Source organism: Panicum virgatum, chromosome 3K, assembly GCF_016808335.1.
Source record: "Panicum virgatum strain AP13 chromosome 3K, P.virgatum_v5, whole genome shotgun sequence".
Taxonomy (NCBI): Eukaryota; Viridiplantae; Streptophyta; class Magnoliopsida; order Poales; family Poaceae; genus Panicum; species Panicum virgatum.
In genome coordinates this window covers 51,660,560-51,680,652 of record NC_053138.1, presented here as the reverse complement: position 1 = coordinate 51,680,652, position 20,093 = coordinate 51,660,560, and the positions used below count along the sequence as shown (strand labels likewise).

Below are 20,093 nucleotides of genomic sequence, written 5' to 3'. Positions count from 1 at the left end.
AGTGCTCGTGCACTGTTTATCTTCTTAATTAAGAGTTAAGCACATACTTAGCCAATTTATATTGCCAGAATACTGCTGCAAATAGTAGCGTGAAAGCGACGCTCTGCTCGCTGAGTTGCTAAATACTCCCTAATTATTTCCAAAAAATAGTGCATAAAGAGGAGACCTCCTGAAGTGGTTCATCCACCTTGTGAGTGGGATTTTCCTATTCATATTCGGAATTTGAATAGTGCCACGAATTTGAATAGTAACTGCTGAATTTGAATAGTGTCGTGAATAGTAACTCGTGATTTTGAATTTGAATTTCGAAGAGTTCGGTTCCCTGTTGTTCCCTGGGGGGCGACAGGCCCCCCTGCCGCGCCCGTGGGGGGCGACCAGCGCCTTTTTTTTTCAGGGACCTCGTTGCAAATTTGAATAAAAAAATTACACTTAGAGCCTGTCGCCCTATGGGGGGGCGACCGGGGGTATTTTTGAAATATTTCAAAACGGACATATATTTTTGAAATTTTTATCTTTTAAAAATATAAAAAAGAAAAAAGCGCTGAGAGAAGTCACACGCAATTAACCCAATCTGGTCGTCCAAAGAGCTTCTCGTTGGCCTTCCTTGTCCGAGTACACCTGGGCCGGTCCATGGTCCGATCCTCCTTTTCTGTGTTGGGCTTCGCACACGGAAAAATCTAACGTACGTACGACGGGTCGCTCGCTCGTGAGCGCATTTTTTTCGTTTTTATATTAAAAAAACTCAAAAATATATGCCGGTTTAGGAATATTTCAAAAATAGGGTCATGTCACCCAGTGGATGGCGACAGGCGACAGGGGCTTGTCGCCCACCCACGGGGCGACAGAGACCTATATGTAAGAAAAATAATTACCTGTGGACTCCGGAGGGTGGGGGGCGGTCGCCCGTCCAGGGGGCGACCGGCGTGCGAACCAAACAAACATGAGCAGTAGAGAACGATCGAGCTGGTAACAGGTTGCAATTATGTAGTACGAGCATGCGCAGTGTATAATTAATGTATGCACGGCGACACTGGAACATGGACTTTGGGACCGCTTTTAATTGGACGACTTGTCAAATCTAGTTGTCAGGTGGCCTAGTACACGCAGCTACTAGAGCTAGCATGTTTACTTTGGCATGCATGAACGCAGAAGGGACCATGTTGTTGCCTGTACATGCTCATACATTCTTGTCTGAAAGTTAATATTGAGGTCCAGAGTTAGCCTCACGAATACTACACATACTACTAGCTCTGTAGCTCCTCGAGTCATTGGCAGAGTAGTACATGCTAGCTCTAGTAGCTGCGTGTACTGGGCCACCTGACAACTAGATTTGACAAGTCGTCCCATTAAAAGAGATCCCAAAGTCCATGCCACACAAGGGAACGAGTTCCTCTGACGACGTCACTGACGCGTGGGCTCAAGTGGTGTTGGGCCCACACGTCAGTAACAACGTCATGTTGCAGTCGACGTCAGGCGACTAGGCGAGCCTGTGAAGATGGTGCAGTGTCACCCCGTGATGTTTCGGTCTCCCTCAGCAAGGATAATTTTGATCGCGGTGGTATGAACCTGGGCAACATTGAAAAAAATGCATGCATTGCGCAATTGCATTTGTTTGTCCTGCATATTGTGTCTGACTTCTTCCGCTGCTTATCTGTTTTGCTATTTTTATTTTGGGTTGCCATTACTTGGTGGTGGTGAGAAAGAAGAGTGGAGTCTATTAATTCTTCTGTTATTAAATTGGTTGGTACGGGAGCTTGTATTGTGCCGGTCCGGGCTGATGACTGAGACGATGAGTGGCACTGAGTACAGACATCAACAGAAGCCGAACAGCTTCTTACCGTAGCAACACATGGGCACCCAAATAGTCAAATAATAATTGGCAAAAAATAACTGTAAATAATCCAAACACATCAGCTTTTACCTCAACTACTTCAAATATGTAGACCAGATCATAATCTAGCTATATATTAAGAATAATCTAGCTATTAAGAATCACCAGCTTGGAGGAATCTCTAGTGGAACCAAATAGGGCCCAAGGTAGTGATAAGGGTACCGACGACCAGGACAATGAACAGGTTGTGGAGGTACTTGGCATGGAGAGTGAGCGCTGCATGTCTCACAGTTGTAACCATCATCAGGTATAGCCCAACAACGACGGTGAAGAATAACAAGAACCCTGCGGCGCAGCCTGTTCTGTAATTCCCCGGACCTGAAATGAAGCGCCTGACAATAGAAATGAGAGCGATGGTAAGGCTGCCCCCGTTGAGGATTAGAGCTGCTAGGTTGAACATGTCGTCGAGTTTTTCATCAGCTCTGTCATCGCTGGTGCTTTGTTGACGCTCTTGAGGCCATAGCTTGCGCTGGAGGAGGGGCGCGCCGATCATTAGCGGCACGATGAGAACGGCGTAGGCGTAGTCCTTGTTCAGCGAGACGAAAATGAGAGTTGTCATCAGCACCAGATGGAAGCACGAGACATAGACCAAGGTGCACCACTTTGGCTTCATCTTCAACGAGAAGAGGTCAGAGCAGATGGCCACAAACAAGGCTGCCATGGAGGCCTTGGTGAGGACCGTATATCTGGTGGATGATATGGAAACTGCGTAATCAATAAACGTGATGATGGCGAACATGAGGACCTTCTTTGAGTACTTGGTGCAACGGTTCTGCTGCTCCTTGATCTGATCGTCTGGAGTGCCGTGGACGTCGTCCTCGACATGCTTGTTTCCGGATAATAAAGATCAGCAAAAGATCAGCCACAAGGATTGAGCGGTTCAAGAATAAATATGAGCTAACCAAGCACATGAAGAAGAGATACCATCAAATCAAAAATATGTAACCAAATAGCCAGGTAATAATGTCCTTGAAATGCATGCTTGGTAAGAAAATCGAACAGGAAACCAACCTGAGCGGTGGACGTAGACGCTGAAAGCTCTGCATCAACGGCTACTGCAACCTCTGGCAATGAATCATTTCTTCCACGGTCAGCAGGATACTGCAGCGGTAGGAATGGATGTGCCTCCAATGAAACATCTGCACAAACATCTACCGCAACCTCGAGCTCCGGATTGATGATTCCAGAGTCAGCAGGGTGCTGCAGCGGTAGTGAAGGCTCTGGCTGCAATGAAATGCCTGCACCAACATCTACCGCATCCTCTTGCTCTTGATTGTTGCTTCCAGAGTCAGCAGGGTGCTCAAGAAGTAGTAAGGGCTCTGCCGCCTCGTCCTGTTTAAATTATATAAGGTGGCATATGTAAACGGATTGAATACGAACGTAAATCGTTAATACTATATTTGTTTTCATATTTTTCTTCAGATATGATTCCGACACGAATAACTGTTCGATACAAATACGAATATGAATTGTCTCAGTTACGAATACGAATAAATGTGTCGGGGCAAGTCGCATGAGAAATAGTGTCGGTCACGAATATTTTTTGGAATGTTGAGTTAAAGGCACATAACTATATATACAGACTCTGGCAGTGAGCCTAGATGGTGAAAGGTTTGGATCAATATCTACCACAGATTCTAGCAGTGAATTGCTGTTTCCAGAGTCTGCAGGGCGTTGCAGAGGTAATAAGGGGGTGTTTGGAACCCAGGGGCTAAAGTTTAGTCCTGTCCCATCAGATTTTTTTTATGTTAATTAGGAGGATTAAACATGAGCTAATTATAAAACTAATTACATAAGCCTAGGGCTAATTCACGAGACGAATTTATTAAGCCTAATTAATCCATATTAGCATATGGTTACTGTATCATCACATGGGTTAATCATGAACTAATTAAGGTTAATAGATTCGTCTGGTGAATTAGTCTAGGGGTTATGCAATTTATTTTGTCATTAGTCTAAATTTAATACTTCTAATAATTACTCCCTCTGTCCCTTATTAAACGTCATTTTTGGTTTTCATGACACAAGTTCGACTAGATTTATAGAAAATTCGTGCAATATTTGTATCTCCAAAATAATTTGTTAAAAAACTAGATTTAAAGATCTATCTAATTATATCAATTATCAATTATAAATATTAATATTATTCTATATAAAATTAATCAAAGTCATTTCTTAGGAAGCGAGAACGGCAGTTATTTAGAGACGGAGGGAGTAGCGCACAAACATCCAATGTGATAGGGCTAAAAATTAGCTCCCTTGGAGCCAATCGGGCCCTTCTTCCTGAAAAGAAATGTTGCGCATCAATAATAAAGAGAGGCGAACGAGCTATATCAGGTCAGTGCTCGGTCCTCCCTTGTTGTGAAGCCCCCCGCTAGCATTCGAGCCCTATGCTCGAGGCTCACGTCACACTGGCCAGAGGAGACTAGACTGGTGTGTAAGCCTCAGTAGGCGCATTCCGAGATTACTGGAGTAGTCTCATTTGAGTTTGATAGGCCAGCTCTCCTGGTAGATTTTTTTACCATCACATCTATTCATAGTACACTTTCTCATATTTAAATTATAAGGCATACAACAAAGGTTTGCCCACCAACTAATCCACTAATATGATATTACAAAATGTCCATTTCAGGGATTAGAGTAAATTGAACCAAATTGGTGCAAGGAGAAACAATAAAGACAAGTTTTACGTAGGGGTGGATAGAAAAAAATTGAAAATTTTAGAGAGTAAAGTGAGTCAATATTTTTTACAGGGGTAGTGTGGACAAAGGCAATTTTTTTCATTTTAGCCCTTTTTGGCAAACTAAATTTTCAGGGAGTGGCCCATTTTTGTGGTGCCAAATCGTGTGGCGCAGCTCCCATATATTTACGGTAGCACCATATCGACAAATTATATATTAATTAGGTTTAATGGATTCGTCTCACGAATTAAACTCCATTTATGCAATTAATTTTATAATTAGTCTGTATATAATACTCCTAACTAATATCTAAACATCTGATATGACAGGTACTAAAAATTAGTCCGTGTCATCCAAACACCCCCGAAAGATCAGCCACAAGGCACACGAAAGAATAGCCAGGTAATAATAATGTACTTGGAAAGCACGACAAGAAAGTCGAACAGGAAACCAATTAACCTCATCATATGCGGGCCTAGATGGTGAAAGCCCTGCATCGTCAACATGTAGCACAGCCTCTTGCTGTGAATTGCTGCTTCCAGAGTCAGCACGGTGTTGCAGAGACAATGAAGGATCTTCCTGCAATGAAACGTTTGCGCTTAGATAATAATAGAGAGCATCGTATTTGTTCATAGCACGTACACATCCTCCTGTTTAAATTATAAGCCATACGACAAAGGTTTGACCAGAAAGTCGAACAGGAAACCAACCTGAGCGATGAGCCTAGATGGTGCCACAGACTCTGGTAGTGAACTGCTGCTTCCGGAGCCTGCAGGGTGTTGCAGAGGATCTTCCTGCAAAGAAATGCTGCGCATCAATAACAGAGAGCATCGTATCTTTTCACAGTACACTTGTGTTTATATTAGAAGGCATATAAAAAAGGTTTTGACCACCAATTAATTGCTCCACTGATATGCCAATGCAAATGGTCCATTTTAGGGATCGGAGTAAATCGAACCAAATTGGTGCAAGGAGAAACAATAAAGCTGCACTCAGGGGTGGATAGAACAAAATTGAAAATTTTTTATAGGGGTAGTGTGGGCAAAGTAGTAAATTGTGTAGGGTAATAATTAAAGTGAGTCAGTGTCAGCATCATCAAGTCTTAGATAGCTCTCCAGCCTGCACACTGACTGTCTGACTGGAGTGGAGCGAGTAGAGGTAGAGCAGCAGGTGCGAAAAGAAAAAAAAAACAGAGAAGAAGAGAAGAAAGAAGCAAAAGTAGCAGAGCTTACAGCGTATATGCGATCAAGCGGGTGGTTGAAGTTGCAGTGCTCCCCGAGGCGGCAGGTGCCAAACTTGAGATAGTAGTCGCAGTCCGGCTCCCCCGGCCGGAGCGGCCGCTCCGGCAGCTTGGCCGCTCCACGCTTCCATATCCACGCCGAGGCGCGGCCTCCCCCGTCCACGACAAGGTCGCCAACCAGCTGTAGTTCAACATCAACGCAGAAGTCAGTGTCAGGGCAGCATCAAGTAGAGGTAGAGCACCGGCGGCAGCTGCGAAAAACATAGCAGAGCAGAGCAGAATACCAAGGACGCGCGATCGCGCGGGTGGTTGAGCTTGCAGCGCTCCCCGAGGCGGCATAAGCCGAAGTTGACGTAGTAGGCGCAGTCCGGCTCCCCGGGCCGCTCCGGCAGCCTGGCTCCCCGGGCCGCTGTGGCAGCGTCCCGGTCCCGGGCGCGCTCCCAGGCGGCGTCCCAGCCAGGAGGCGACCATGGGAGCCCCAGGCGTTGGCGCTCGCGCCGGTCGTAGTTGTCTGGGTTGGATGATCCAAACGAGCCCTGCGGCGGCCTCCGCCTCAGCATCGACCCTGCGGGAGCGTCCACAGCAGGGTCACCGACCGACGCCGCATCGGAGAAGATCCAAAACCACAAACCCCCACAAGCCACAAGCAAACGCGGCGGAACAACAACAACAATAACAACAAGCACAAACCTCCCAAGCCGCCGGTGGTGTACGGCTCCATCATCCGCGGCCTCCCCCGGAAGCTCCCTCCCGAAACGCGGCGATCGGGTGGTGCCTGCCTCGCGGATCCGGCTCGATCGGAACTTCACGGGCAGAAGAAGAAGAGGAGGGGGGAATCGCGGGTTGCTTCCTGAGCTCGCCCCCACGTACGCGGTGAAGTGGCCTTTTTGTGGGAGGGGTGTGGTGGTGGGTGACGTCTGGGGGCCTGAATTTCCGCGACAGTGCGGGCGGCGTCAAGCCGTGTGGGGCCGGGCCGTTGACGCGCAGATCCACGACCACACCTCAGGGGGTGAAGGAAGTCACGGGCGTGCAGTCGGCTTCCATCCACGCCGTCGGTCCGCCGGATCCTACGCTGCTTCTCCGTGGTGCCCGCCGTCCATGCTCGCCATCGCGGCTCGTCTACAGTCTACACCCACAAAAACAGCATTGCGGGGCCGTAGAAGGGGATAAAAAGAAACTGGCAATTGCTCGTATATATGTAGTTTCCTATCCAACCTCTTATTTACAGACAAGGCGCGAAACAATCTGCTCAACTTGCAGATGCATGTGCGAACCGAGTTGGGTAGCCTGGCTCAGTAGCGTCGCTTTCCGCCTGCAGGTAAATAAATCTCTCTCTTTGTGCTTGCCGCAAGGCTTGGCTCTCTCAGGCATAGGCCAGGATTCGAGAGATTTTTCTACGGCCAGGAGAACCCGAGTCACTTCCTCTTACTGAAAAACAGTGGGGTCCATTCACACCCCCTCTCCCGTGGCGATTTTAACTTGCAGATGCATGTGTGCGCTAGCTGTGTCTAGCTAGCTACATACTTTGCCCGGCTTCACCTATGATGGAGTACCTGCTTGCATGTGGATCGCTTCATGGCATGGTTGATTATTGCCTCTCCTCAACTGATCGACCGCGCCGACTGCATGAAGGGGTACAGGACCTCCGGCTATGAGGTAGTGTTCCTTGTGTAGCGGTTTGAAACTTAGCGGTCGTAATAGCATTTTTAGATGTTGAGATGTAATGGTTTATTAATAATCAATTCTCATTATTAAGTTATATATCGATCTATCATTATTCTATCGTGAAGTAGATTTTTATTGTGATAGAAAATCTTGTTTCATGACGTATATACTTAAATTCACGAGTGATCATTAGATGCCGCTATTGGAATTTAGCGTGCGTCCGCAATAGCACCCGCTGTCGGCTATCTGCTACCCCGAGAGCAATCCGCAACCAACCCGCTATCTGCTATTTGTTACCTTGGGTAGAGGGATCGGAGAAGATAAATAGAGGCAGAAAATAATTATAATGGTGCTGTTGCGCCCATAGGGAGCCCTGCAGCAGCAATTTTTTTGACCTAACGGTGCCCTGCTCTGGGTATCACACCATTTGGGTTGGCCTTTTTTATTTGTCGACGCTCGCATTGCCCAATAGCTGTTTCTTAGAGTGTGTTTGGTTGGTTGAACCATTTGATTCTTGTATGGAATGGTTCAAGATGCACGTTTGGATGGGTGAGTTGAACCATCTCATCTTGGATGAAACCATTCCACATAACATTAACTTTGTACTAAGAGGGTGTTTCAAGTAATTTTGTGGAATCACAACATCCATAATCATCTCAACATCCGCCTGGTGAGTGAGGGGCAGGAGACAGGAGTCAATTTGGGGAGACGCCCTGTGGAAGTGGAACTGAAAGAGACGACGGGGCACCGAGCGACAGCGAGAGGTAGGAAGTGGGAAACATGTAGGCCTTTTTCTTATCGGAATGAGAGCATGTGGTCACTGCAAGTCCCCCGATAATCTACTCCTGTCTACTTCGGTACTTCATTCATCCATTATCCATCATAAAATAAAAGGAGGTTATTTTTTTAATAAACAAATCTGTCAAATTAGTGTAGTCTTACTTGTTCCTATTTATTAGTCGTAGTTGGCACTATTAATTGGAATAATAGTGACAAAAATTATAGGACAATTGAAGTCACATAACGACTTTTTTTTTCCCCAGACAGAGAGTAGTATTTGAGATATGCGCTTGATAGGAAAGGGCCCGTATTAGTTAAGTGCGTGTGCTTTTTGCAGGTGTTTGATTTGAATATGAGGTGATTCCTAATCGCTCAAGATTTCAAATATTTGTGTTCAGGATCTTATTTATGTCGCCTAATTTCCTAACTCATCTTGGAAACTACATGATGACTCGTGAAAATTCCATCACAAAAATGTCATATACTCACGGTTTACTGCTTGATACAATTTTGTGAGAATTTCTACTTGAGACTAGAAATATTATATTCTTATTCTTTTTAGTAAATCTGAAAATTAAATGTGAATGAACTAAGAAAAAGGGAAAGCTCAAAATCGTTTATTTCCATCCCCACCTCCCTTATCTCCCGCGCTCTCCTCTTTCCCACCATCAGCCTCCACCACCACCATGGCTGCCCTCGGCATCACCTCCCCGCCGGCGCCGTCCGCCTTCGCGTCCGCAACATCTTCCCGCTCCCACTCTTCACCCTCCACCCCCCGCCTCCGCCTCCGCTCCCTCCCCACCCGATTCGCGGCTGCGGCGTCGTTCCGCGCGCGGTGCGCCGCCGCCGCCGCCGCAGCCGGCGGCGCTGCAGGCTCCGAGGGCGCCGCCGCGGTGGCGGAGGTGGATGAAGCGGGCACCGAGGTCGCCGGGGGCGCCGCAACCTCCACGCGGCCGCCCTACTCGCTCATCTCCGCGGAGAATGTGCAGAAGGCGATGCGTGGCCTAGGTGCGTTTCTTGGTCCCCGTGGCACATTCCTTCCTTCCCTTGGGAATATAAATCGCGTCGATGCCATTGTTTCCTGCTCAACAGTTTCTTCAGAAATATGGATTGGGTGAAATGGTAGCAGCTTATAAAGTTGGCATTTTCAGGGGACTTTCGGATTTTTTTTCCCCATGCATTGATTTTTCAGATTCTAGCAGACTTGCAAAGTTTTGCTGCAATGAAATATCTCAACGGGTAGGAATTAGGAAACGGGATAAATTCGATGTGACAGTTACTTATAATGTCCTTACTTATAAAAGCTATTCTGTGTTGAAGCATATCTTTGGCATACTTGCAGCTATTACAGATGCTGATCACTATGGGAGGCTTGGAGTCACAAGACTAGCTTCTACTGATGAGGTAAATGTAATTTGCCACAATAGCATGGGCCCATTAATTAATGTTTTCAGTGGGCCCAAAACATGGTAAGTAATCAGACAAACACCTCTTCTAAGAGTAAACATGTGGCTTAACTAAATTTGTATGGCTGTCAAGTGCGTCGTGTTTCATTCAGTTAGCTCCATCAGAGAGCATATAAATCCAGAGTGTAATTGCAGAGGTTAGATTTAAAGGCGGTATAGCACCTTTTATCTTGCATCAACTTCTCAAGTTTATTTCCACTGTGCTTTACTCCCAAATTCACTTTACTGTTTTAATGGTTTCCTTTATTTGTCAGTAATTGGTAGCTACTTTCAGCTGAGCGCTATGATATTTCAATAACTGAGTTCAATAATCAGGTAACCGCTGCCTATGAGAAAAAATGTGAAGAACTAAATAGCAAAAAACTGGAAGAAGAGGAGCTCAACAAGGAACTTGACCTCCTAAAGGTTCTGATCCTAAACTGGGAGCCAGAATGCCTCACTTCACCCGTTCCATTTTCCAGTACTTCAGTCATATCTGCACATCTGTAGGAATCATTTACCATACTATCAACTGAGGAAGAGCGAAGATTATATGATTGGAGCATGTCCAGAAGTGGGCAACCTGAGCGATATGTCTGGCCTTTTCAAGTAGATCCCTTGGAGCCGGCACCAGATCCTCCCCAGGTTTGCAATTTTCATTTTATGAGGATGACTTGTCATTTTTAAAACTATGACAATACTAACTCATTAGTATTCTCCAAAATGACTATAAAAAGTTGCTGCTTCTAAGGGTTTTACAAATAAACTACCATTAATAGCACCATGTCGAGAAACAGCAAAGGACTCTCAAATATTGCAGTTTTGAAAACTATAATTGGTTGTGAGGATGACATGTAGGACCCATGATTTAGTGACAATGAGACCAATTTTCAAAGTACAAAATTCCATCCAAATCCCTGCTAGGAAAACACTTTTTTTCCTAATAAGAAAACAAGCAGTTAAATCCATGTGACTTCGCTCTTTGTTGTGCGTTACATGATCCGGGTTGTTGTTGCATGATTGGGAACAGGAACCTGAAGACGAGGTCCCGACAAAGCTCGTTGGCTACTTCTTCCTGGCGTGGTTCATACTCTCTGTTGTGTTCTCGGTGACCCTCAACAGATGAGGGACCTCTCGCCCCCTGCAAAAGATGAACTGCAACCCCAATACCGTATATCTTCCCTGTATGAATGCTGTAAATGATAAGCATACTGTTACATGGTAAAATTTAGGGAAATTGGTCTGTGGCACATCCCCAAATGGTGATTTTATGCCGCGCACACTTCATACTTCGAATTTATGCACAGCACATTGTGATTCTGTATTTTTGTCTCCAACACACCGCAGCACATAAAAGGACTTTTTTGCCCTTGCAAAAATCGGGGACACCCGTCAGCTCTCTCCCTCTCCTCCTTCCTCCTTCCCCTCTGAACAAAAGCGCAGCACGGCGGGGCTTTGGCAGGAGCAGCGCGCGGCGAGGCAGGACCCTGGCGGCCTCCAGTGAGCCGCAGGGCCGCGCCGCCCCTCCTATGCTCACTCTCCCCGCGAGGCGTGCCGGCCTTGGAGCTTGCCGGGGCAGCGGGCGGACGGACGGCGCCCCCCTCCATCCTCTCCCTCGCTGGCGGCGGACGGCCGCCCGGGGCATCGGCGCAGGACGCCGCTCGGTGCAGGCCGCGCCTCCGGTCCCCGCGGATGCCGCAGCTCCGCGCCGCCCGCCCGCTGCTAGTCCATGTGAGGCCGCGCCGCAGCTCCCGCGAAGGCCCACGCTGCTCGCTCGCCGCCGCCACGCTCCGCGCGTTGCGCTCTGCTCCGTGCCATCGCAACCTTCGACCCCGCCGCAACCTCCGCCCCCGCCGGCCCCACCACTACCCGCGCGCTCCAGGGCAGAGCTCGGCGCGGCATGCAGGGCCCCGCGAGATCCTCGTTCTCCCCGGCTAGCAGGGCCCCTCACCGCAGCGTTGGCGAGCGCATGGCCACGAGCGCATCGCCCTCCTTTGCTGCTCGCCCCTCCGCGCCCGCGCCAGCCGTTGGAGCTCCAGCTCCCCACATTAAGCTGGCCCGCGCACTGGCCGCCGGCCAGAGCTAGAGCAGGCGAGCCGGCGCAGCTTCAATCTCGCCCTCTCCGCAGGGGCCGGTAGCATGGATCCGCCTCCTCCCAGTCCCTCCCTTTCCCATGGCAGATCCGCAGGCGGCGGCGGTGGACGGAACCGCCTCGGCTGCTCCGCCGCGCCCGGAGCAAGGGCAGCCCGATGGCGCGGGCAACAGCAACTCCGCCCCGCCGGAGGCTCCTTCGACACCGAGCTCAACGCAGATCCACCCCGGGCTCGAGCCCCCCGGCGACGCGTCGCGGCTTCGGCTCCGGCTCTCTCTCTCTCTTTCTGTCTTCCTGACGGGGAGAGGGAGAGAGCTGACGGGTGGGTCCGGTTTTTGCAAGGGCAAAAAAATCCTTTTATGTGCTGCAGTGTGTTGGAGACAAAAATACAAAATCGCAGTGTGTTGTGCACAAATTCAAATAATAGAGTGTGCGCGGCACAAAATCACTATTTGAAAATGTACCATAGACTAATTTCCCTAAAATTTAACTGGAGCACATAGCTGCACATTCTGTACAGATCAGGCTCATGAATCCTGAGTCCTTCGGTCACCTGAAGGTGAAGCGCTCCCAAAATTTCTAATGCTGGTCTCTTTTTAGTGGCAGTAGTAGTAATTGCTGATTTCTGTTTCTGACTAAACCAATGTTGTTAATTGTTGGAAAACGAGGAGTTCGTGAAATTTACCATGTGTCAAGCTGAATCTAAGAATCCGACGAATCTCTTCAATAGCAAATCAAGATCGTCTTTCTGATCACCTGAGGCGAAAACCACCCTTTCGACTGCCCACCCCCCCCCCCCCCCCCCCGGGCGACACGGGTGGTGCTGCCTCCCATCCCACTCGTCCCCACCCCCTCCCCCCTTGTTGTGCTGCCGCCGGAGCTCGCCACTGGAAGCCCGCATTGCCATGATGAAGGTGGCGGCAGGCTCATCTCCCCCGGATCTGGCCTCACACAAGGAGTCGGCGCGAAGGCAAGATGGGGGCAACAATGGCAACTATCGCTGATGAAGGCTCGAGCCTCGGAGGTGGATCGCTGGCTGGTGCTCTTGGTGGGTGTAGGTGTGTGGAGTTGTCTTTGGGCCTCACGCCGGCCAACAATGGCAATGCTTCTTGCGCCTTTGTTCGTTGGAGGCTTTGCCGATGCACTATCTACTGGTTCCTGTTATTCTCGGGTGCTATAGGAATCTGTTTGAGGAAATTCTAATCGACACGACGCTGGAATTGATATTGGTGACACATCGTGGTGCCACTTCCTTTTTGGAGGCGATGGCGACATCTCCACACACCTATACGCTAGGCAGAGATTTCTATATATGAAAGCGCCGACCCTCCGCGCCCTCTCAGGCAGCCACGTCGGCCAAAAAAATTTCACCCGTCCGATCGTGATCCGATGGCTACGGATGAAAGAAAATCTTTCTATTTCAGAGTACTAAATAAAATCTATTTACAAAACCTTTTGTATGGATGGGTTACAAATCACGAGACGAATCTAATGAGCATACTTACTTCATGATCAACTCATAATTAGTGAACGGTTATTGTAGTATCACTGTATGACTACGGATGAAAGGGAATCTTGCTATTTCGGAGTACAAAATAAAATCTATTTACAAAACCTTTTACAGGCCGGGTTGTAAATCACGAGACGAACCTAATAAGCATACTTAATTCATGATTAATTCATAATTAGTGATCGGTTACTGTAGTAACACTGTATGGCTATGGATGAAAGAGAATTTTGATATTTCGGAGTACTAAATAAAATCTATTTACAGACTTTTTGCACAGATGAGTTGTAAATCACGAGACGGGTTGTAAATCACGAGACGAATCATTAGTGAACGATTACTGTAGTACCATTGTATGGCTACAGATGAAAGGGAATCTTACTATTTCGGAGTACTAAATAAAATTTATTTACAAAACCTTTGGTATGGATGGGTTGCAAATCACGAGACGAAACTAATGAGTATAGTTACTTCATGATCAACTCATAATTAGTGAATGATTATTGTAGTATCACTGTATGGCTACGGATGAAAGGGAATCTTGCTATTTCGGAGTACAAAATAAAATCTATTTACAAAACCTATTACAGGCCGGGTTGTAAATCACGAGACGAACCTAATAAGCATACTTAATTCATGATTAACTCATAATTAGTGATCGGTTACTGTAGTACCACTGTATGGCTATGGATGAAAGAGAATTTTGATATTTCGGAGTACTAAATAAAATCTATTTACAAACTTTTTGCACGGATGGGTTGCAAATCACGAAACGGGTTGTAAATCACGAGACGAATCTAATGAGCATACTTAATTCATGGTTAACTAATAATTAGTAAACGATTACTGTAGTACCATTGTATGGCTACGGATGAAAGGAAATCTTGCTATTTCAGAGTACTAAATAAAATCTATTTACAAAACCTTTTACACGGATGGGTTGTAAATCACGAGACGAACCTAATGAGCATACTTAATTCATGATTAACTCATAATTAGTGAGCGGTTACTGTAGTACCACTGTATGACTACAGATGAAAGGGAATCTTGCTATTTTGGAGTACTAAATAAAATCTATTTACAAAACTTTTTGCACGAATGGGTTGTAAATCACAAGACGAATCTAATGAGCATACTTAATTCATAATTAACTCATAATTAGTGAATGGTTACTGTAGTATCACTGTTGCAAATCATAGATTAAGTAGCTCATTAGATTCGTCTCGCGATTTACAACCTATCCGTGTAAAAAGTTTTGTAAATAGATTTTATTTAGTATTCCATGCCTGTGCTCAAATATTCGATGTGACGTTTTTGGGATAAAATTTTTGAATCTAATCACGGCCCTAATTTCTATATGTGAATGCCCCGAAGGTCGGCGCAAGGGCAGACTGGACACGCCAGTAAAAAAAGATTCCTACTATTCGATCCTAAATTGACAGGGCATGTGATTGGCCGTGCCATCGTTATCTTTGAGGCCTTGAGACACGAATGGTCCACGCGTCAGCTATCCATTCGGTCACTACAAAATATCTGAATCTAGAACTCTCGACCGGTAATTTTGGTGGCCTCTGAATGGGTGTGTGCTCTACTGCAACGACGGCAGTGAAGCTAGGCCGGAGAGCCACGCGGCGAGTTTGGGCGGACCGCCGGGCACGCCCTCAATGGGTGTGGCGAGTTCATGCCGTCACCGGCGGGCGACTCGGACTCGTTCCGGTACGCTGCGGTGCCGCAGGTCGGGTGTGATAGCCGCGCATTGCATGGTGAGGAGATGCCCCAGGACCGCTCCCGGCCGCCTTCGACGGCGAGATTGAGACGTCGGATTTCAGCTACTATTTTTTTGCATTCTTTGCTTTAAAAATAAATATCATATTTCTATCTATGTATATCCATTTGTCTATACATCTACTACAAATCTCTATATAAACTTATATTGCCAAACAAAAACAAATAAATAAATTACACGCGCCAAGGCGCGCGCAAGGCACTAGTTTATGTGAAATGATTTGGCAAGCAACGACGATATGAACACCAAGCAGACGAGAGAGATATATATATATGATGGATTGGTAACTACGTGAAGACATTGCGGGTTGAAGTGGGAATAAAGAAAAAGATTGGAACCTAGTTTTTTACCTTATTTTTGTTGTTTTATATGCCAACGCGCTCGTAGCGTAGTGGTGGGCACTCCCGTCGTCAGTGGCGAAGCCAGGAATGGAAGGCAGGGGGGCTGGTGACCCTTCTTCTTTCTTGTTCCCTCCCTTCCTTCATCAATGATCTCCAAAATTTTAGGGGGGCTGTGGTGGGGGGGCTCCATGGAGTTTTGGGCAGTAGGGGGACTGGAGCCCCCTCAGCCCCCTGTAGATCCGCCCTGCCCGTCGTGGAGGCCACCCGCCCAGGTTCGATCCCAGTCTGGTACGAATAACCGGGTGTGGCACAGTCGCTCCCCACGGGTTCTGCTCGTGGGTAAAAAAAATCTCCTTACTGTGCTCGCCGCAAGGCTTGGCCCTCTCGGGCATGGGCCAGGGTTCGGAGATTTTTCTGTGGCCAGGAGAAGCCGAGTCGCTTCCTCTTAATGAAAACGGTGGAGTCCGTTCACCCCTCCGGCCGAGTTTTTTTTGTTGTTTTATATCTTTTCTTTTTTGTTTTTGGTGAAATCCTTTATTTCAGACATAGAGCTCAGAACTTTTGTAATTTTTTGGCCGTATACATCCACAAGATGGATATTGAGACCGATTTATTATTCCCATGTCTAAAAAAAACTTGAAAATAACACAATCTCCACCAAATATGATAAAAATCACTCCAGCAAAATCCGAGGACGAACAAAATTAGATTGCCGAGGCAAATTGAGGGTGGCTGAGTTGATAAGATTTCTTGTGCTGAAACATATCTTTGTTCGAGTTCTCGATTTGACACATATTATATAGTTTTTAAATTCATTTTAAAATCTAATTGACGCTGCGTTGTCAGTGATAGGCTCAGGCTTTCGTGTTTTGCAAAAAAAAAAAAGGTAGAGAAGTGTGAGCAAGGCTACGTGCCGACGATGTCGCCGTAGCATTTTTCAAACTGAGAACAAAGGTGACCACCGATTCCCCAGCATTTCGTCCAACCGTCTTCGTCAATCCAGTCCTTCGGGCCCACTGTCAGAACCCCACGTGGTGCCACCTGGCGTCGCCGTTCCAGCCAGCCAGCTCCCTTCCAAGTCCAGTCCAGGTCCAGCCCAGTCCAACACCCGCCGCTCCCCACCACGGAGAAAGCGGCCGGCGAGCAAAACCCTAGCTCTCCCTAGCAGCACACTCGCATCCTTCCTTCCCTTCCATGGCGCTGCCCGTCTCCGGCGGCGGCGACGCCTGCGCGCTCCGCGCCCCGTCCGCGTCCTCGCTCCGCCCGCCGCTCCGCCGCGCCGCCGGCGCCAAGGTCTGTTCCTCCCAGAACCCTACCGTTTGATTTATCATGTAATCCGGCGCAATAGAGCTGGAATCAGCGCGCGGGTGTGGCGCTGGGGTGCCCTGGAAGGCCGGGATTCTGGTTGGGATACGCGGAGCGGCTCTTGCGTTGCTGGATTTGTGTGAGCCCCCGGTGGGTGACGCTGCCTTAGTTCTCACAATCTCACTCCTCAGTGTACTTAATGCCGGTGGGTAGTAGAGAGGCGTGCTCTGCGGTGATGTCCGCAGTGAAGTATTTTTTTTTTTGTTGATTGGTAGGCATTAACTCGGCTAGGTGTTAACAACAGACATGGCTGGTTGAAATGGAGGAATTATTTGAGAAATTGTCTGAATTTTTGTAATAATAAATAGTCTGAATTTGGAGGGGCGGAGGAAGAGGTCTGCTGGGTGTGGAGGGGAGTAGTGTAATCGAATGCAGTATGCAGGGACCACAGTGAGGAAGGCCCACTGGAACCCTTGTGTTTCTGGATAACCCTTTAGTATTAGCTATATTTTCAGAGCTGCCACTTTCTAAGATTAATCATTTTGCCTTTTAGCCTGTGGCCTGCCCCAGCATTCCTGGGACAAAAGAGTTTTTTTGCTGTTTTATCATTTTGTTCTGTTAATTTGGTTCTTGTTCTGGCTTGTAACTCTGATGTTCATTCCTTGATTCTACATATCTGAATTCAGAACGTAAGCTGGTAGGAGATGTGGATCAGGTTTCATGTACCCGTTTGTGGGAATTACCTCAAGTATACCCTTCTGGAATTACTGATTGTATCTTCGCATGCTGTCCTACCATAAATAACTGCCCTGCATTTGATTTCCTGGTGAAAGGATTTTTTTTCCCCTTCATTCTGTCATTTGCTACCTTGTATGTACAGATTTTGTGTGATTGTGTCCCATTTGATAGTGTGCTATGCTCAAAACTAAAGTAGCCTTTGTCTCCTTTCTTATTGGTCTCGTTTAATTGCAATCATATTTTGCTGCCTATGATAATACATTGGAAAATTAGACTTTACTCCATCAAATGTAGCAATGAATGTAAACTGACTGGTAGGGGTTTGGCATCTCCATTTCACGTGGGTTTGGTGCTCTAGCGAAGCTGGTGTGTGGTTTCTTCTTCTTTTCATTGTACATCGATACTTGGTAGTAGATCTGGAGAGTATGAATCTGGTTGGAAAGGTAGCTATAAATAAGAACGTTTGTATTTATAAAAATTACTTTGTATTAGGATCTTTCTCAATTTTTTAAAATATAAATCTCAAATCAGATGTCATTTTTTTCATCCTAAAATTGGATGGTACTCTCTCCTTCCTCGTTTATAAGGCACGGTGGAACATGGCACGGTCTTCCAAACGATGCTTTGACCATTTATTTGTCATATATTATATCATTTATGATTATAAATTTATAATCATTGTAAACTATATTTGATGACGAATCCAATCATATAAAATTTACATTATAAAAATTAAAAATTAATAGTTAAATTATTGGTCAAAGATATAAATGTTTGAATCTTGATATGCGTGTGTGCCTTATAAACGAGGAAGGAGGGAGTACATAAGAGTAGGCTGGCCTTGTCATCAGGACTCAAGAGTTAAGAGAGTTCCTGAGGCTATCTTTGACCAAATTTTAGGGGTTCACCTCATAAAATGTGGTTTCTACCTGCCTTGCTGTCATGTTATTCTTGCTCTGTTAGATTAGCTCTGTGTTTAATTTTTTTCATATGCACATTTCTTTATTGTATTGTTGATAGAAGGCCTGAAGCGTGCTTGCTCAATTAACTATGAAATGACTCATGTATGAATAATTAAACTAATGCACTGCTCTGTCACACATACCAGGTATTAGCCCTAGTACTGCGTATAGCTCTGATGCTATCATGCAGATTCGTGCAAGTTTCAGTATTGGAGGTTTAGGATTTTGAGTGGAATCATACCAGGCACTGCCACTAGCTTTGGCACTGCAATGTGCTTCTAGTATGTTGGCATTGTTTATACTGGAATTCTGACCATTATAATTGTCATGCTGCAGGCACACTTTTGTACTTTCCCTCATGGAGCATCTAGCAATCACATGCTTACAAACAGCCGGCTAATCATTGAACGTCAAAGCTGTTCACAGAGCTCCACCCAGACCTATGCTCTTTCAAGGAAGGATTTTTCTCCTATAACTCAAGAGGTGGAAGGCTTCCTTCACAATGTCGTTAACATGGGATTTCTTGACCGTCTGAAATTAGCATGGAAGATAATCTTTCCTGTGTCAACCATAAAGGAGAACTCCAATGCAAACATTGCAAAACAGAGGCTTAAGATGATCCTATTCTCAGACAGGTGTGAGGTCAGTGATGAAGCAAAGAAAAAGATTGTGGAGAATGTCATTGAGGCGCTATCTGAGTTTGTCGAGATAGAATCACGGGATAACGTCCAAGTGGATATCTCAACTGATGCTGGCCTTGGCACGGTGTACTCCGTGACTGTTCCCGTGCGCCGTGTGAAGCCAGAGTACCAGGAATCTGAAGAGCAATACAGAGGGAAAATTGTTGGCGTCGACTTCAAGGACACTGGAGAATCATCTGGTAGCGTTGATGTGACATTTGACTTCTTTGTTCCCAATGAGAACTACTGAGTCCTTGTACTTCTATTGGAGTGTGCTCTCCACAATGTTTCATTTGTTCTTTGCATCTGTGAACCTGTTGGGTAGAAAGCTAGCATGTTTGTTCTCTAGTGTGATGTAAATATCTAGGATCCCTCTTCGCTCAACATTTCCTGTAACTTGATTCTGGAACTTTGTTGTAGACGTAGTGCGGGGTTCTTTGATAAACAGAATTCTGTTTTTGTTCATGAGAAAATAACGTCCTGTTGCTGTCTTTGCAACTATACTAGCATATGCCATTTTCAGGGGTGTTATCTGCCAAAAATGTTTAGGTTTCATACTGAACTTGATCTTTGCATCACTTGACACCCGATTCATGGGGACCAAAATGCCTTCAGTTTCTTTAATATTTCAAAGTCATGAGTACAAAACCAACGCATGAGTATCAGACTACTCGGGTCCGAGTGTTCTTGCAAAGCAACAGGTACATTAATAATACTAATCAAATCCACCTTGCATGCATTTAGACTACCTTCCAAATGTAGGTACATTAATAATACTAATCAAATCCACCTTGCATGCATTTAGACTACCTTCCAAATGTTACTCGCTTTGCAAACAAGCAGCTGAGCTGATTGTTCAGCAAAATTATCAAGAATTGTTTGCAAACCATTTGATCAGACAAGACTAATCTGGGCATTAAAATTCAGCTTACAGGAAAAATAAAATTCAGCTTATAGAAAAGGAACCACAGTTATCTGAA

The 20,093-nt window shown here is 46.2% G+C and overlaps 3 protein-coding genes across 5 annotated transcripts; 2 read left to right on the top strand and 1 right to left on the bottom strand.

Annotated features, from left to right (window-relative positions):
* Positions 1-1,852: 1,852 nt before the first annotated feature.
* On the bottom strand, positions 1,853-6,705 carry LOC120699527. 2 transcript variants are annotated; one of them, XM_039983533.1, is made up of 7 exons: positions 6,503-6,705; positions 6,097-6,377; positions 5,805-5,993; positions 5,283-5,366; positions 5,032-5,151; positions 2,903-3,223; positions 1,853-2,717 (listed from the first exon to the last, which is right to left on the bottom strand). In XM_039983533.1, exons 1-7 carry the CDS (start codon positions 6,534-6,536, stop codon positions 2,013-2,015), a joined length of 1,734 nt encoding a protein of 577 aa, XP_039839467.1. In that variant the 5' UTR covers positions 6,537-6,705; the 3' UTR covers positions 1,853-2,012. The 2 variants fall into 2 exon arrangements, with proteins under 2 accessions (XP_039839467.1, XP_039839469.1); XM_039983535.1 differs by having other exon boundaries at positions 6,097-6,418; positions 6,541-6,702.
* Positions 6,706-8,869: 2,164 nt separating this feature from the next.
* Positions 8,870-12,377, top strand: LOC120699526 (NAD(P)H-quinone oxidoreductase subunit U, chloroplastic-like). 2 transcript variants are annotated; one of them, XR_005685476.1, is made up of 6 exons: positions 8,870-9,265; positions 9,600-9,661; positions 10,039-10,128; positions 10,213-10,347; positions 10,733-10,928; positions 12,279-12,377. XR_005685476.1 is itself a non-coding variant. In XM_039983532.1 (5 exons), exons 1-5 carry the CDS (start codon positions 8,944-8,946, stop codon positions 10,826-10,828), a joined length of 705 nt encoding a protein of 234 aa, XP_039839466.1. In that variant the 5' UTR covers positions 8,870-8,943; the 3' UTR covers positions 10,829-11,026. The 2 variants fall into 2 exon arrangements, 1 of the variants encoding a protein (XP_039839466.1); XM_039983532.1 differs by lacking the exon at positions 12,279-12,377 and having other exon boundaries at positions 10,733-11,026.
* Positions 12,378-16,516: 4,139 nt separating this feature from the next.
* LOC120699525 (cell division topological specificity factor homolog, chloroplastic-like) lies at positions 16,517-19,622 on the top strand. The gene is made up of 2 exons (XM_039983531.1): positions 16,517-16,721; positions 18,770-19,622. Exons 1-2 carry the CDS (start codon positions 16,623-16,625, stop codon positions 19,361-19,363), a joined length of 693 nt encoding a protein of 230 aa, XP_039839465.1. The 5' UTR covers positions 16,517-16,622; the 3' UTR covers positions 19,364-19,622.
* Positions 19,623-20,093: the final 471 nt, after the last annotated feature.

Excerpts from the sequence above, each read along its gene's own strand:
- LOC120699526 (XM_039983532.1), top strand. The coding sequence starts at position 8,944 with ATGGCTGCCCTCGGCATCACCTCCCCGCCGGCGCCGTCCGCCTTCGCG. Across the intron at positions 9,662-10,038 it reads GACTAGCTTCTACTGATGAG|GTAACCGCTGCCTATGAGAA; the intron begins GTAAATGTAATT and ends TTCAATAATCAG. Across the intron at positions 10,348-10,732 it reads CGGCACCAGATCCTCCCCAG|GAACCTGAAGACGAGGTCCC; the intron begins GTTTGCAATTTT and ends GATTGGGAACAG.
- LOC120699525 (XM_039983531.1), top strand. The coding sequence starts at position 16,623 with ATGGCGCTGCCCGTCTCCGGCGGCGGCGACGCCTGCGCGCTCCGCGCC. Across the intron at positions 16,722-18,769 it reads GCCGCGCCGCCGGCGCCAAG|GCACACTTTTGTACTTTCCC; the intron begins GTCTGTTCCTCC and ends GTCATGCTGCAG.
- LOC120699527 (XM_039983533.1), bottom strand. The coding sequence starts at position 6,536 with ATGATGGAGCCGTACACCACCGGCGGCTTGGGAG. Across the intron at positions 5,152-5,282 it reads CATCTAGGCTCATCGCTCAG|GAAGATCCTTCATTGTCTCT; the intron begins GTTGGTTTCCTG and ends GTTTCATTGCAG. Across the intron at positions 3,224-5,031 it reads CTAGGCCCGCATATGATGAG|GACGAGGCGGCAGAGCCCTT; the intron begins GTTAATTGGTTT and ends TAATTTAAACAG.